Below are 18,045 nucleotides of genomic sequence, written 5' to 3' on the forward strand. Positions count from 1 at the left end.
TTATTATCATCATTATTGTTGTTGTTATTATTACTACTACTATTGTTATTTTCCAGCACTGTTGTGGGGTTTTTTTTGTTGTTTTTGCTTTGTTTTGTTTTGTTTCATTAAGGAAGATTTAAGCAAGAAAGAAAACTTGCCATTTGAGTTAGTTTTGTAAGTTGTCTCTTGGGAGCACTTCTCTACATCTGGTTAAAGGATAAGGGGTGTTTGTGTGGTTTCTGAAGCTCAGATGTATAAACCTTCAAGCAGTGAATGGGAATTGCTGAGACCTAGTGCTTTGGTTACTTGTCAGAGACTTGGGAGACTACTTCTGTACCCTGTTCTGCCCCTTACCTGTACAGGTACTTTCATCAAGTCATTGCCCTGTCATGTTTATTATTCTTTGTGTAAAACAGAATATTGATCTTGTCTTAGATATCTGCAGTAAAAGGGTTAAAAACAAAATTATATATTTACTACTTCTTTTTTTTTTTTTTACAAATATTTTACCATCTAAACATCAGCAGGCAGTCCCAGCACACTCACTACTAGTAACAATGTTTATCTTTTCAGCTCTGAGTCCATTAAGTGCAATGAGCAGACAGCCTGTCTTAAGCTAATTTTATAGCAGTGCACTACTTAAAAATTAGGCATTTGCAGCAGAGAAAGAGTTTTATTGAGATTTGTTATCAGAAAGAAAATTACTTTTCCTAGACTGCAAATGTAAGCCAATGTGTGGTTAATGATGTTCACTAAATTAAACTGACTGAAAATATGAAGGAAGTAGAGTTACGTATGAATATATAATATTAGGACATGTTGGAAGAGATTATACTTAATTTGTATATAACCTGATGAATTTTGCTGCAGTAGACATTATCTCCACTGATAAATCATGCTTATAGCTTCAAATAAAAACCATACACAGCGTGAGCCTTTTTTTCTTAAGATCACAGCTATTCCATATCTGTGTTGTAGCAGTATCTAATTCCTGAATGTGGTGCAACTGGTGCAGCTGCCTGAGCTATTGGAAAGAAGGATTTAGCACCCAGTGTCTGTGCGGTCCATGTGCTTTTGATTTGCCCAAGGTCTGAGCTTCTGTATCTGCTGCAGGCAGTAAAATGACACTTCCCAGCAGCTGCCTAGAGTCTGGGCTGTGAGAGAAAATGACTTTTCTTACAATGGAGTTCCAGCATATCTTGGTCCAGAGGTACCAGTGGTCCAAGCTCAACAGCAGAATTCCATGTGGGTCGCAAATTCCCTAGCTTGTCCTAAGCAGTGGCAGCTCCCTTAGAGAAGGGTGCAAAGCGCTGCTCCCAGGGGTACACTCTCTGCTCCTTACACTACAGCTATATCCACAGAAAACATATGCTTTGAATATTAAATTATTATTGGTAGAGGAAGCAATAGTTGGGCTGGATCTGGCTTTTCAATAAACAGATTTTACTAGATGAGACTTGTTTCACTCAGATGTTTATTGACCTTTCTTTCCCCTGAAATTATTATTATCTTCACATTTTCCTTTAGTGTAGTACACTTTTTTGGAGTAAAATATATTCATATCAGACATTGATTTATGTGTATTTGTATGCATGACGCTTTCTCTATTCCTTTGAATTGCTCTGCTTTTGGAACTAAAGTAGGTATTCCCAGTGTTTTAATGCTTTTTATCCACAAATTACATTTTTTATATTCTCTGTACCAAGTGTTGCTTCATCTGTCTCCAGTTCTGCATTACACAAAGCAGATTCTTATCCCCAGTTGGTTTGTTTTGAAACTCTCCAAGCACTCATATTTAACTAGTGAAGTGGACATTGTTGGGCTAATGTTTCAGAACCCAAATGGAGCATGCCCTGTCCTGGTACAGGGCAGGTAATGCCCATAATGTTGGGTCACTCTACAGCTGCCATACTAAATGAACGTTGTGGAATAGTGTCAGAGAGAGGATCCTGAGCCCTGACTTCATCCCTGCTGTAGCTCTGGAGCTGCACATGCAGAATATAATTCCAGCATGTGTTAAGCCAGCTTGGGTTGAGCTGCTGCAGCCCCCACTTTTGCCCTCCTCCCCACTGCAGCAGTTCTTGTGCTGGTGCTGGCATCCAAGCCAGTCTGCAGCCAGCTGCTGTATCCAGGAGTCTTGGCAGCAGTCACTGGTTACTTCTCAACTTGCTCAGCACCACAAAGCAATTAATATCAAATAATAAATGAGATATGTAAAAATTGCCAGCAATGATAAACTTGTCCCCCACACGGAATGTGAAGCTTGTCATCATTTTGCTCTAAGCAGAGTTTAAAGCTCATAGTCAGAGTTGTGGTGTTCATTTCAGTGAGAAAAGAAAAAAAAGTGAGAAGCTTATTTAATCAACCCTCAATGTAGGAAATTTTGTTGGCCGGTGTGGAGACATAACTAAAGACAAACCTTCTGAACATTGAACTGTTGTGCTGGACAAGTTTTTTAGTTTTGCCTAATCAGATTCATGCCCCTTCAAAACAGGTAACTATTTTCAATTCAGCTAGTCCACATGGTGACCCCAAGCATGTCTGGAAAGGAGCTGGACTGGAGAAGGTGTCCATATTGTATGCAAGGTGGAGAAAGTCTTGGTGTATGAACTGGGAAAGAACAATCCTTTTTTGAGAAATACAGCCTTTTTCTAGTTACAGAGATTTGCATCAGACTTTTATGGCTTCAAAGTAGGCATCTGACACAGGGAGCTGTGGCACAGCATTTTCTGGTTTGTTATGCTGTACAGTCTGATGTGGAAATGGATAGAGGCAAGAGGAAGAAAATACTTAAAAGTAATAATAGAATTACATTTGGAGAAAGCCTGTGCTAGAGGGTTAGGAAGGCTGGACCAAGAACTGACTTAGATGCTGAAAATACAGGCTTATTTTAAATGAAAATATTCAGTGCTCACTACAGGTTAACTTTTAGGGTGTTAGAATTAAACAGCTCTTAGTACAGAACTGATATACATGTATTAGAAGTCATAAATCCCCAAGTAGGTGCTTCTTATTCAGAGTGTTAATGTGTGGTAATGATGGCAAGGTTATCTGACTGGCTGATCTTGTTTTTATTTCTGCATGGGCAAGCTGAAACTTCTTTGCTGAAGTTGAAAACTGATTTTTTAGAGGAGGGGGAAATGCTTGTAGCTCTGTTGTTGTGAAGTGATAGAGAAACCCAATCCTGGACATCCTGGAGGTAGAGGAGGAGGTTCCACTGTGGGAGCACCAGGCATGTTGGGTGTTCACCTTCTTGACAGGTGGATACACACACATTTCAGTGAAGGTGACTTCTCAGCAATTCTCTCTTTCTTGGTCCTTCATGAAGTTCCTGAATAAATCATGTTCTATAAATTGCACTTTATTCTTTTATGATATTAGAATCAAATTTTTCCACAACATTAACGCGGTTCACAAGTTTAATCACAGAGTCTGCCTTTGGGCTTGAATTATTGGATGGTGGTGATTCTCTAATTCACCTGTGTGCTTTCTGTCTTGAAAAATACTGTTTTTAGATGTTCCTTTCAATTTTTGGAAGAAGGTACCTTCATTAAAAAATAAAACATAATTTTATGATTATGAGAGAGGTAGAAGATTTTTTTATACATTGGTCACATTTTTAATACATTTGAAAATGCCTACCAGTTAGGTATTTGGTGTAGCTTGATAGCTGGGGTTTTCATTTGAATAGCTTAACTTGCAGGTTTAGTCTGTTGAAATTGCCCACTTCTTGTTCTTAGGCATGAGTATTTATAAGTTTACGACATTTTTAAAGCCAGTTGTATTTTTAATTAGGTCTTTTAGTGAAATTGTTTTAGCTTCTTTCCTCCTCCATCTGAAGGGTGTGCATAAGGGATGTTGGGAACAATAGGTTTTTCTCTTTGTTGACATTAAAAGTGTTATTGAAAATATTGGGAGGAAATCCTAAACTGGATTTCTCAGTGTCACTTAGCTTTGTGACGTGAAGATTTTGCAGTGAAGGGTGGAGGTGGCTGATGCCTGAAACACGTGGATGACCCAGAAAAACTGAATTAATTACTTATGATGTAATCTCCTGAGGGTAAGGTGGTGGTCTGGGATTTGGGACCTGTATGTTGCAGTCATACTCCACAGCACACATCTTCTGGATGTATTTGACACCTTAAACTAGGTACCATGTGATCTCAGGTACCATGTGATTCTTTCAGTGCGAATTGCTAGAATCAGAATGGAGGCTAAACACACTGAAAAACAAAATGTGTGTGTAGCCCAAATGAGTTTTGTTTGTGTTAGGGAGTTGAGAAGAATCCTCTCTCACAGAAGAAAAGCAAAATTTTCCATGTTTGCTAAACCCAGGTTCATCAGTAAATTGACTGGAAGAAAAATGGGAACTGTGTACCTGCTAGATAAATTTCTTCAACGAAAGAAATTCTTCAACGATTTAGCCCTAGTACAAATTGAGTTTTATATCAACAGCAAGAAAATAGTGTTTTGACACTAGCACTACAGGTCTTTCAACACTGATGAAAGGGATCTGGTCTTTTATTTTATGCTAAATTAAAGCTTTGTTATTATGAACACATGGTGGAGTAGCAGGAAATGTTTCCCTTTACTGACTGTCCTGCTCTCTGTTTTATTAGGTAGTATGGATAATTTCTCCAGTGTAGGCATATGGGAGGGATTTCTGTGCATGTTTCAAGTTAGTTCCTGCTGAACATCTATTTTAAATTTCTTCATGCCTATGAGATTTCTGTGTTCAGAAACAACTCACATTTGGTAAACTTTTTTGTGTATTGCCTGGATTCAACTCCTCTGTCAGGAGCATAGACACAGAAAATCTGATGTGTTTTGTTTCATGGTTTAAGTTAAGTATTTCTGTTGTAATTTAGCAAATTGCGTTCTGGTATTTAGTTACTTTTTCAAAAGAAAAATTACAGGAATTCTGCCTCCGTAATTGGCTTGGGTTGTTCTGGAAGATGGAAGGAGCCTGCACAGACTTCTAACTGCAGCAAGAAAGGTCCTAGAAACTAGCAGGAGAAAAGTAATCTAAAGCTATTGTAGCAATGAACCAATTTAATGGGGCTTTAGGCAGTGGAAAAACTGTCAGCTTTCCAAAATACATTTCTGGGATTTTCTACATTTTACAGCTTTGATGGAATTAGCAAATGATTTTTTACTTAACTTCCTTTGGTAACAACGGTGTAGATTCTTCTAGTAATGGCAAGTTTAGCACTGGAGGTTCTAGTGGTGTAAAACACATCTTTCCCTTCAGGGTGATTAATAGCAGATCTGCACTGGCTCAGGTCCTCTGGTGGTACAGTGTGACCTGAACCAAACACAGCCACGTGGTTACATTTCTAAGCCAGAGCAAGCAAGTAAAGTTCATGCTGGCTCTGGCTGTACGAGGGCAAATGACACCTGATTAAGCATGAAGCTAATAATCCATGGATGGTTTTTGAACGTGTATGGTTTGGCCAAGTTAGTTTAGGATGGATCAGCACTTTGCTTGGAGTAGGCATGCTGTTTTTGAGGAGCTCTCAAGTTGCACTTGCTTTGCATTGAGCCATTCCTTGGGCACAAGTTCTGCACTGCTTTACAACCAGCTGAATTATCAGGGGATCCATGAGGTAAAAATAGGTTGGGTTTGTGTTTTTTTAATGCTAATTTCTAGATTTCAATCATAAGGACATTATAGACTTTAGGGAAGTAACACAAGGAAAGATTTGTACACTGAACTAGATCCTTATATCCTCAATTCCACAGAGCCTCTGTAGATCTGCTAGAAGCAGTAAATAACCTTTTCCAGCAAACAGATGTAGGAGGTAGTTCAGTGGCAGGTAAAATAAAAACAGTTGTAGCTATATAAAGAACACAATAGACTGAAACTTTTTCTTTGTAAAAAAAATTGCACTAACATATAAACCTTAGTAATAGTGAGCACCTTATCAAAATGTGTTTTCTGCACAGTTTTGATACATTGCTATAGACAGCCCTCATGTGTCCAACCGCAGAAAAATGCTGTAATCCTAAAATTAGGGCTGTACTTGTAGCTCCTGCCAGTGAAACCAGAATGCTTTCTGTGTCTATAGGATATAGTACCCAGATTCTTTAAGTAGAGGTGCTTAGGCACTGGTACTGATAATATGAATGCTGAGAATAAGCACTCCAGAGAGCCTTGCAAACAAGGCATTGAAAAATAAAGAAAATGGACATTGTTATCCATGCTTGTCACAGGTCATAGAACTGAAAGTCACCCACAAACATACACCTTCTAATTAATGTTCATTTCCTTTCTTGCACTCTGCACCCAAACCACAAGAGTGCCTCCACACTTGGAAAAGAGAATTAAGAAAAAAAAAGGATAATGGACAAATTTTCTTCAAAATGTTGAAAATATGAAAGCAAGAAAATATTTTGAACATTTTCTATTCCCATGCTTAACATTAAAACATAACTACTGGTAAGTGATTTGTGCTCTCTCCAGGCCTCACTGAGCAAGCTTGCACCAGACAGAGATCCTTTGGTTGCTTGTGAGATGATTTTTTGTTCTTTAATTACCAGCAGCATGACAGTGTGTATCTGTAGCTAGATAAAAAGGTAGTGTGCTGCTAGGTAGCGTTGTCTAGCTCTGTTTTTACTCACTTTCTCACTGCATGGAGGGGCAAGGAGGATTTTCTCAAGTGCTGAGCTTAGCGGCTCGAGTTGGGAGTCGGGCTCCCCATGCTGTTGGTGAAAGGTAGGTGTCACCAGAGAGATGGAACACATTGGTGTTAGGCAGCATTTAGATATTCCGGGTCTTCTCTCTATCCTGATTGTCTGGGTAGCCTGAGGGGCAGACATTAGATATCCTGCATGGTAAATATGAATCTCCACCTCTGTGATAAGTTGAAGTTACCTAAGCCTGGGGCATTTTTCTTTCACTAGAAATGAGTTCACTGAGCTCAGAAGCTGAGATGGTGAAGCAGGCAGACTCCCTACAGATGGGGTCTGCATATTTACCTGAATGGTGTATACTGATGGGATCTGTCACAGCCCCTTTAGTATCTCATGGTGTCACACTGAACTAGATAATTCAACAGCTTTAGCTGAGACAGTGGTGTCCGAAACAGAGACTTTTGTGCTGGTAACATCCTGAGTGCCTTTCTTCCAGCAGGATTTGCAAAAGTCAATTTCCAAAGCTGTGTTGAAGATTTTGCAGAACTTCACTATACTGTAGCATTGTGAAGTGGATTTTTCAAGCACAAGGTTGTGGAACATGCTTGAGGGCATTTTTCTTTCTTTACTTAGTGCTTTCAGTTGAAATAAGAAAAATCAAAAGAGATGTCTTATCCCTGTCTTAAAGCACTGTCTTCACTTACACTGCTGTAAAAATTACACAGTGACAGAGTTGTGGCTGAGCAGTCTGTGAAGAACTTCCAAGAGTTTTACTTTGGCTGAATCTCATTTTGAAATAAACATTGGGAAGGATGGAGGAAGGTCTTTCCTTACATCATTCTCACCCTAGGTGCCCTATTTGGTTTGTTAGCTGCTGCCTTTGTAATGATGAGTAGAGACCTTTTCCAGCCTTTACAGTTCTGTGATTCTGCCTGTTTGGGTATCACAGCTGAGGGTGGAGCCTTTGAGAGGAGAATGTGAGAAAATATTCCACCACTTAAACCTGTGCCATGTAGGCACCCCCGGTGGTTTTTTTGAGATGTAGAGCAGCAGTACCTTTAGTTCTATGATATCAATGACATTTCTCATAAGGCTTTTAGAGTCTGACAGACTCCACTGTTGGAAGCTTCCTAAAAACAAGGACACCCACCCCTCAGTTGTATGTTGTTGCAGACCCATATTCTATATCATAATGAAGCATAACACAGAGTTAACATCAAATTTAGCCAAATTACATTTTCTTTCATCCTTTTTCTTCTCCATTAGCACAGTTTCAGTACTATGAAATTACGTTCTGTTGCCAGATCTAGAGCCTTGTGTTTTAGAGGAGGGCTGTTGACAGCAGTGCATTTAGTGAGTGCAGAAAGCAAAATGCTACCAGCATCACTGTAGACAGGAAATTTCTTGTCCTAGTTTCTTGTCCTGCATTTAGTTTCATGCGGGCACTTTCAATGCATTTTGATTTAATAAACTGTAACAAAAGCTGAACTTGGATTTCTGTAACCACTGCATTGGGAGTCTAACAGGCTTTTTGCTGTTGTGAATGCCGCTGCATCCACATGAATGCTCTTAACACTGTTCTGGAAAAGCTGTCCTTCGTCTTCGTGAAACTTGAGAGCCAGGGTTCAGCAGAGTTAGGTTTGACAGACCTGCTGTGAACCCATGGGCCCCTCAAGTTTAACCTCATGTCTTTTCAAATTTACCATCTGAAGTTACACTTGTAAATTAAATCTGTTCCGTGGACTAGCTTGGCTACAGCATGGTCATGAATCCTTTGTCTTATCTGAATCAGGTATATATCCCTCAGTGAAGTGGCATAATGAATATTTGCTTAGGAAGCAGATGCAGCCAGTTAACTCTAATTTATTTTTAAAAAGCAATCCATCTTTAATGTATGAAGTAAACCTCCCTAATTTTGCAAATAATGTTTTGTCATTTCAATTAAATTGCTTTATTATTTTGTCTGAGACTTTTTAGCCCATATTGTAAAAAAATTAATCAAGTGGATTTTTTATTGAGAATGAAGTATTGGTGCCTTTACTGAATTTGTGATGTTCTGAAGCTAATTTAGGAGGACAGCAGGCTGTTAGCAATGGGCTGCACTTGTATGCTCTGTAGCCAAAACACTGAAGTTGTCATTGAGACCTGCTGCTCCGTCAAGATTTTGTGTTTTGTGGCTACCAGCTCATGGATGCGTAATTGATTACCAGATAGTTTGACCCTGGAATCGTGCTGCACTTAATCGTGACAGATTCACTGGGCTGAAACATGTCACTGATTTGATACATCCATTTCATTAATTTGACTGAAATCCGTCCAGCCGTTGGAGGTGTATGAAAGAAAGCTACCTGACGTGCAGGGCAAGAGCACTAACCTCTGCATTAAACTATAAAGCAGTCATTAGGACATCTTATACTGAAATTGATTTGATCCACAGAAATTTGGTTTTCAAGCACAATACTAATTAGCTGTAAGCTTGGTGAATGTCAAGAATTAATTGAAACATTTCAGTGGCTTGTGTGGGTTTTAAATGTTGTCGTTATTGCCCCAATATTTTCAGTTCTTACACTAATTGGTTTTTAGGGAGCGTGAATAAAATTATCTTCTGGAGTGACTGATGGCACAAATGGTTCATTGCATTACCAAAAATGGACCTGTTTGCTTCTAGATTTCCTTTTTTTTTTTCCTTAAAATGTATCTAGTATTTTCCTTCCACTTTTATGTATGCATTACAAATAGAAAGTAAGATTTTAGACCCAAACTTTATTTTTGACAGTACATGTAGGTTTTTTCCCCCTAGCTGTGCTCTGGAGGCCAGCATTCTATTGTTACCTAATTTAATTTTGGCAACAGGAGAATAGCTACAGCTTCATAAAATAATTTTTTGTTTTTAATTAAATAGGATGTCATCCAAATTCTATGATTATTTTGTCCTGTTTATGAAAGAACTGCAACATTTGGTGCATGAAATGTCTACAAGATAAGGAGCATCTTGGAAAATTATGAATTGAAAGTGAATTCATAATCAAAATTAGCATTTTTTTCTCAAATATGATCTTCATGTAAAAATAGCTAAATTTTGGCGGGACAATTGCAGAACCATAGTGCAGACTGCTCATATTCCTCGTCTTGGATGAGTGTCTCCATGTTTCACTACATAGTAAGGATGGATGTCCAACATGTTGTGTTACAGACTGCAAACATGTATGACAAATATGTGAGGTGACATGACACAGGAAGAGCCTTCTATTTGTAGGGAGTTTCTTCTGTGTGTTGAGCAGTTCCAGAAACCACAAGTTCCCAGGCTCCAGTGTGGTGCCATGCCCTGTCACTCAGTTCATGTGCACTTCATGTGTGACAGTCCTCAGGTTCTGTTCCTGGGCACCACAGAGGGAGAAGGATGGGGCTGCTTTAGCATGTCTGGGAAATGGAGGTGGTGCCTGGGAAACTGCCCGGGTGGGGAAAACTGAAAGGGTCTTTTACAGTGCTGTGTTATTGGCTTATCTGCATAGATGTGATCAAGCCACTGTGTCTGCATGAGTTCAGTGCTGTTGCTCTCTATAACAGTCAGCTCAGTAAGTTTGGCTCTCAGCAGGGTGGGTTCAGGACCCTTTGTGGAAGGTTAGGTTAATTTTTATCCAGGCTTGCTAAAGATTTGATTTTTTGGTGATTGTTCCTTTGGGGGGCAAGGGGGAGGGGTTTATTGTTTGGTTAGGGGTTTTTCTGAGGAGGTTAGATGATTACTGTGTGATAATAGCATTAGTGACATCTCAGAAGTAGAGAAAATGCTGGGTTCGTTATCCATTCTTTCAAACCTTTAGTTTAATAATTAATTATACAGTAACCCTTCCCCTAGTGAGAAATGCATTCTTAAAATAAAATATTTTTGGCTCGTTGTCTCATTGCTGATTGCCCAGAGGCATAACACAAATATATCCTGAAGAAACGGTTATTTGGAATGACTGCTGCAAGAAGCTCAGTTCCACGTTACTTGATTCTCTCACCCTTCCCCAGTTTTGCTGCCCAAGGGTATAACATTTCACTCTAGCCTATGAAACAAGTAGCAATAAATGTGTATCAATATACTTGAAAGCCACGTTTTTTATGAAGGTGTGATCTGTTAAATGCTTAGAGAAGATGAATGTGGTCAAGATGTAAAACTCCTTTTGTGTACGAATATGATGGCATGGAAAGGGTGGTGTAGAAACATGAAAGGGTGATGTGGAAACTCAGAGCAATGACATACTCAAGAAAATAGATCTGGGGATATGCTTTGGACAGTGAAAAACCAGTAGTGCATGGTCATTCTATTTCATTGCTCTCTCTCCAAAGGGACAGCAGAGTACCCAGCTTTTGTCCAGTTTAAAACACCTAGCTGACTGAAATCAGCTGGAAATTGGGCAGGTGTTAAAAATAATCAAATGGTTTTTATTCAATAAAATGAATGCTGAAGGAAATCCATAAAATGCCTCTCTCAAAGGTACATCTGACTCTTTCTTTCCCTCTCCTCTTTTTTCTTTACACAGTGCCGGTCCTAAAGGAGATAACATTTACGAATGGAGATCTACTATACTTGGACCTCCAGGTTCTGTATATGAAGGAGGCGTTTTCTTCCTGGATATCACATTTTCATCTGACTATCCATTCAAGCCACCAAAGGTAAGGGTAAGGATTTGTATCGTGCTGATCATTTTTTCATGTGAGAAGAATACAGCTTGCAGCCAAGTGACTGCACATCGCTTTCTGAATATCAGATTTGTTTATGGTGTCTTGAAAACTACAAGGTCCAAAATCTTGGCTTGCAGTCTCAGAAAAATCCCATCTAATTTACTTCTTGATTACCACTGTCAGTACTGATTTCCAAACTTCACCAAGTGATAAATGAGATGATAATTCTGATCAACAGGTAAGATTCAAGAAATTTTAGTCCTAGTAGAAGACAACACAAGACCGTCTTATGTTTGCTTCTTGTCATTCTAGCTACTAAAATATGTGTATAATAGTCTTTCCTGTTATGAGCCTGGTTCTATATTAAATATTATCAGTAATTTTTTAAAAAATAAGAAAAAGCTAAAATAAGTTCACGTAGAAAACTGGAACATTATATTGTGACTTAAAATTGGGTAAATTAGTGTGATGAATTTCCATTATTTTAAAATGTCTATTTACTACTGCTAAAATCAGCAATCTTGTTTGATAATGTTTCTGAGCAAAAGCTCTTTTTATTAAATTAAACAAATCTTAACCTTAAATTAAAATGTCAATTCCTTGCTCAGAAATAGTATGGACACCTAATAAATTGTAATTTACTAATGGATATGAAAGAATTTAAAGATCTTTCCCTTTTCCCCTCCCTTACTGTCAAATTACAACTCTTCACCAAGTCACCAGAAAAGACACTGCAAAACTGTCACGACTGAATACATTTTACCACACAACATTCTACGACTTACACCTCAGGGGCCATAATTATGTTACTATAAATTGAATACCTTTTTTCATTCCTAGAATGATTGCAACATAAAGAATATACGCTCTGTATTAATATGTTCTGAATTAAGAATGTTATACTGAAGTGGTGCACAGTTTTAGACAAATTCCTCATTCAAATATTTTAGATTTTTTTAGAGCATGATAGTTTTTAAATTTTCAGGATATATTGTGGATTCCACTCCCCCCAATCAGTATGAATAAGAAAAAAATCCATTTGTTCTTGTGCTTTGTATAATTAAAGCAGTTACATATTTCTCACTTCTTATTTGTGCAGAATGTTCAAATGCTCTATCCATATTAGTCTGAAATAATTTAAGGATGAATTTAGTTAGTGTAATAGCATTGTTTTGGCTGTATATTATATTCTGCCTAATGAAGGTAAGGACAACTATTCCATTGTTAATTTAACAAGACTAATTTTCATGGTCTGTATTTAGGCTTTTGAAAGAAAGAAAAAGATCAGCTAATACTGCACATGCAGACAAATTCTGTTTACTTCTTCACCTTCAGAAACTACAGTAAAGTTACATTTGTGATTAGAATGTTCCTGACATGTGGTATGTTCATTAAATACCTACCATACTATACAGTAGGTCCTTATTTTTGTGGGTACCGTACAGAGAGCCTGTGTGAAAGCAGTTTATGCCCCTAATCTCATCATGGTAGGTTTCTTAAAGGCAGCCCAGGCTACAGAAAATAGTTACTCTTCTGTTAAACAATTGTGATTTGGAAACCAAGCAGAGAGGAGCTGCATCTGCAGAAGCCCTGCAGAGCTGGGAATCCCACAGGCTGCTGGGAACCAAGGGACACCATCCCTGGGCAGCACTGAATGACTCTCTCTGTCTCTTATGCTGTGATTTCAGGTTACTTTCCGCACCAGAATTTATCACTGCAACATCAACAGTCAGGGAGTCATCTGTCTGGATATCCTGAAAGACAACTGGAGCCCTGCTTTGACTATTTCAAAGGTTCTGCTGTCTATTTGTTCACTTCTGACAGACTGCAACCCAGGTAAGGAGTTGATAGTTCACTGAGAGACTCTCAGTCATTTGACTTAGTTGCCATGGAATGTAATTTGTATATTTGATTGCATCCAGATTAAATAAAATTTAATATTTTTTTAAATTTGCGATGAAGCGCTCCATATTGGATGTGGTCCTACTTTTAATGATGCTTTTCACTCCTGTGACACAAAGAAAGTAAATAGTACTAAGTCGTTTTTTTTCCAAGATATGATGGAGAAAATAAGCTGATGTCATTGAAGGTCTGTATTGAAGGAGGTCCAGCAAATGAGTGTTCCATCCAGGAAAGGAGCAACATTCTCCTGACTTATAAATCCTGCATGTCGGAAGAGGCTGCAGGAAGTCTCTTAAGACAGCAGGTGAAAGGCTTAATCTTGCAAATCTGACGGGGGGTGATGTTCAGAGAGAACTCTCCCTCTTTCAAAGACACTTCCTTGATCCTGTGAGGAGGGGAGGAGCAGCAATTGTGTGACCGGTGTCATTAGGCAATGGATGCTAATTGCCTGCGGTCAGGGCAGGAACTGAGCAGTAGTACTAAGGGACCGTTCATTTACAGAAAGTGGTCACACTTAGGGAGAAATAGTACAAAGCCTCTTAGGCACAAAGGCTTGATGGCTCCTGAAGGGCTCCCCTCGGTGTGTCCTGCAGCCCTAATGCTCTAACTCACTCTAGTCATGTGCACTCCCTGACAGGAGGGTGCCAGGCAGCACTGCTGAATGTGTCATGCAGGCAAAGGGCTGAAAGCAGAGCACCTGCCTGAGGCAAGATTCATTCATATGCAGATAACCACAACAGATTTTTCCTGTTTTCTTTTTCTGTTTGTTGTACTTTGTTCATGTGTGCTTTCTTGGAAATCTCTTATAAGAGCTCCACTATATTTCTGGTCTAAACTATATTTTGGAATGGAAGCTGTGTTTTAAACGATGCTTTTACTTGGGGTTTTTCTTGGATTGTGATGCATTTTCTCCTGCCTTTTGCAGCTGACCCTCTGGTTGGAAGCATAGCCACTCAATACCTGACCAACAGAGCAGAACATGACAGGATAGCCAGACAGTGGACCAAGAGATATGCAACATAAATGACAAACTACTTGTGCAGTGTGAAGGTGCAGAAGGCAACTTTGCAGTGTGCAACAAATCTTTATAGCCTTTACAATACGGACTTCTGTGTATATGTTATACTGATTCTACTCTGCTTTTATCCTTTTGAAGACTGGGATACTGCCCCCCAAAAAGGTAAATGCTATCAAGAGTAGAAGTTTGTAGCTGTAGATTAGTTATGTTTAAAATGCCTACTTGCAAGTCTTGCTTCTTTGGGATATCAAAATGTATTTTGTGATGTACTAAGGATACTGTTCCTGAAGTCAACCAAATATTATAGTGCATTTTAGCCTAATTCATTATCTGTATGAAGTTATTAAAGGTAGCTGTAGATTACTAGGAATTATGTCATTTGTATTAAACCCAGATCTATTTCCAATATGTGGTACATGCTGTTGTGAAAACTGTTTTAACTTTTACCTTTGTCAGTTTGTAATGAAAGGATTTCCTTTTTCCCTTTGTAGCTCAGAGAGCACCCAGTGTATCATCTCAAACACAATAAACATGTTCCCCAAGGAGTAGTTTCTTTGTTTTCCTATTTTAAATTAATATTTTAATAAATTTAGTTATAGTAACAAGGCAAGGCCAATGTATCACAGATCTCTGTGGATAATTTTTAAATTAATATACATAAGCAAAGACTTGCTATTAAATGTTTAATGCACACCTGTGGATTAAGTTTTCCCTGGCTTGTTTTTAACAGAACAAGTGAAATTTCTAAAATTCTCTGAAATTTAATACTTTCCAGCTCTTTCTCAAGTTGAAATGATCACATTTCATATGCTTTCTCCAGAAGTTAATGTAGCTGGTTGCTTCAGGGCCAGTCCTGCTCTCGGAACAGGCTGCCTCAGTCTTGCTACAAAGGTTTTTTGCAGGAGGGTGGCCAAGTTAGAGATAGTCTGGTGCTTTTTTTTCTGAGTAAAGCAAGTTGGAATTGCTGACCTAGAGAACTGAGTTATCCATTGAAAAAGGTCTTCCAAAGCATGATTGAACACTGTATCATCTACCCAGAAAAGAGAGGAGTACAATGAATTTAATCAGATTTATATGACATAAAAACAGTTGTGGGGGATATAACCTTTCTTAGTGAAAATGAAATCTGTAAAAGTGTTTTAGACTACCTTTTTCCCCCCTTCACTTCCTGCCTTGGAAATTTTGTAACATCTGTAAGTACAAAAATACAGCTTTATAGTTTAAAAGGTAGAGTCACTAATAGTTTTATAATTTAAGCTTTTATAGTTTGCCAGTCACAGTATTGATTATAAAAAAAAAAGACACTTGATTCCTTTAAATGATTTTTAAAATTACACTTAATTTTAAATTTTGCAGTCTCCCTTACTACCTGGTGTTTTTGGAGATGACGTAGCACTTGCATCAATAAGATGCTCTGCTCATTTAATATATGAAAGCTGAATGTTAACTTTAAATATTAAATCAATACAAAAAATACTAAAGATTTAGATCAAAAATTAACCATTACTATACAGGCCCCTGGTTTTTGTATCACATAACCTTTGACCATGAGTTGTCCACCCTACTTTAAATATTTCTACAGATGCCTGAAGGTGGCTTGAAGAACTGTGTATCCCAAATATCTCAACCTAGAAGCCAATCTCTCTTGGTAGCTACAAGATAGCTTTAGAGTTCAGGTTAAAAAGTGCAAAAGGGAATGAGAAACGGGATCTGGCAGGTGAATATGCCTAAGTCAGGTAACAGACTAATGCCAGGAGATGAAGTGCTGGAAATCACTGCTGAAGGTGACCAGAATTTCTTGTCATGTCATTGGATGTGTGAGAAATAGCACAGATTGGCAAAGAAACAAGGGGCTATCACATCTGGGCTGCACGTCTGACGTCTGCTCCCTGCTGACCATTAGTGCACTCGTGGGCCACAGGGTGCTCCTACACCACTCCAGTGACCTTCCAGTGGAGAGCAAACTATGGAGTTCATGCACTAACTGTGTTGCCTACAGAATTTACAGATATTTATATCATAAAATATTCTGCTATAAAAATACAGGTTTTAATTCTAATTTTAATGTATTTTGGGTTTGTATCGTACCTACAACTTCAGATACCTAGGTGTACAAATGGGATGCCTTGTTAGTGTTGCCCCATCTTGCCTTCCTTGCAATTGGATCCTTTACACTGAATTCCCATCCTCTTTTTTTTCTTTTATTTTTTTTGTTGGTTTGTCATGATTCTGTTCTTTTTTAATGTAGATTTTTTTTTGTGTGTAAATTTTATATTTACTGAAGTAAAGGTTGTTTTTGTGTAAACATTTAAACTTTAAAAGAAAAAGAAAAGAAGCTAATTTTGTTTCTCAAGTTCTCTCTGCTAAACCATGCAGTAGAAAGAAATTTGTATTGTTAAATAAATCAATTAGTTGTTAAATGAGAATGTGTGTCTGTTTTCATGGGGAGGGAAGAAACCCCTGCTGGAAATATATCCAAAGCACTGGTTGTGAACAGCAGCTGGTGTTTCAAACTATTTCCTTCCTGGTTGTGCTGGGGTGAATACTGTATGCTACCAAAAAATGGCACTGATCCTCTTTTACAGTTTTAAGAAGATAGAACAGAAAACTATCACCAATCACTGCGCTCTGTATTTGGGAAACAGTGAACTGAAATGACATTTTTGTGTGAAGCTGAAGATACTGTGCATGCCCTCTTCTTCTCCATCTTGGATGGGCTTTTCTTTTTCTGCTGTCTTTGGGATTTGAATGGGGAATGCGTGCGTCTGTCTGGGAAGCTGCCCAAACTGGGCTCCATGATGACCTGGCATAAAGAGATCTGGTGTGGAAACCAGCAGTCCCAGTCTGTGACACACGTGAGGAATAGAGAGGGGTAAACACCTCTTCAGCTGAGCTGGTGGCTACATTCAGAGCAAATGAGAAGGGATGGGTAAATGTAAGTGTTTAAAAAATAAAAATACTGCATACAGTGGAGAGGATAATAAATATCAGCCTTGTTGTTTCTACACTAGCATGTTCTTGGTATCTCAGTGATGTGTGGTGTGCCTGACGTAGAGACAGTCTCACTGATCAGTTCTGAGTAGTGATCATTCCAAGTCTATAGCCAGGGAGTCATAGAAAGCAAGACCTCAGGGCAGCCCAAGCCATGGGCCAGGCTTGTGCAGCCTTGTAAGGAAAGCAACTGCACTAGGTCTGGTTCATGCTCTGCTCCCTCCCTACCCTTTGGGGGAAAAGGAAACTCTTTCAGGCTTTGTGGTACACCAGTTCCTGCTCTGTACCAGCTTATTTTTGGCCATTGGTATTGCTGAAAATGAGACCAAGCTTCTTCCTTTTTTCACCTTCATGTGTGAGAACCAGATTTGTGGCCTCTCAGAGGTGTTCTCTCATGCCTGCACCATGACAGGAAAGCTGCAGGGCTGAAGGGCTTTGCAGAGGCTGGGTGCAGTTCTGAGCCAGAGGGCAGGCCCTGGCTGCACAGCTTCCCCAGGGCCCTGCCTGAGTCCCCTCAGTGCTGGAGGGAAGAAAGCTGCAGAGCACAGCAGCTTCTACAAAGAGCTCATGGCCTTCTGCCCCTGGGGTTTTGTCTGTGTGGGCAGAAGCAGCAAAGGAAGGACTCCTGCCTCCAAGCTGAAGAGTGAATTCCACCTTGCCTGCATTTTCTTCAGCAAAAATCATCAATGTATATTTATGTGGAAGAAGGAAGGCTTGTGCAGGAATCCTGGACTAAAGCAGTTGCAAAGGACAGTGACAGTAGTGTGGCTGAAGTGTAATTTGACTCAGCCATAAACCAGCATTGTATTTTGGCAGCCTATGCTATAGCCAGGGAAACAGATGCATTTGAA

At 39.0% G+C, this 18,045-nt stretch overlaps 1 protein-coding gene across 2 annotated transcripts in view; it reads left to right on the top strand.

The window, feature by feature from the left end:
- Window positions 1-16,623, top strand: part of UBE2E3 (ubiquitin conjugating enzyme E2 E3) — a 55,215-nt gene extending 38,592 nt beyond the window's left edge. For both annotated transcript variants that reach the window (XM_041473235.1, XM_041473236.1), the window contains 3 exons: window positions 11,142-11,274; window positions 12,972-13,119; window positions 14,111-16,623. In XM_041473235.1, coding sequence (XP_041329169.1) covers window positions 11,142-11,274; window positions 12,972-13,119; window positions 14,111-14,208 — 379 coding nt within the window. In that variant the 3' untranslated portion in view covers window positions 14,209-16,623. The remainder of the gene's footprint in view (window positions 1-11,141; window positions 11,275-12,971; window positions 13,120-14,110) is intronic.
- Window positions 16,624-18,045: the final 1,422 nt, after the last annotated feature.

The sequence above is a fragment of the Pyrgilauda ruficollis genome, unplaced genomic scaffold (genome assembly GCF_017590135.1).
Source record: "Pyrgilauda ruficollis isolate IOZ18807 unplaced genomic scaffold, ASM1759013v1 scaffold3, whole genome shotgun sequence".
Lineage (NCBI taxonomy): Eukaryota > Metazoa > Chordata > Aves > Passeriformes > Passeridae > Pyrgilauda > Pyrgilauda ruficollis.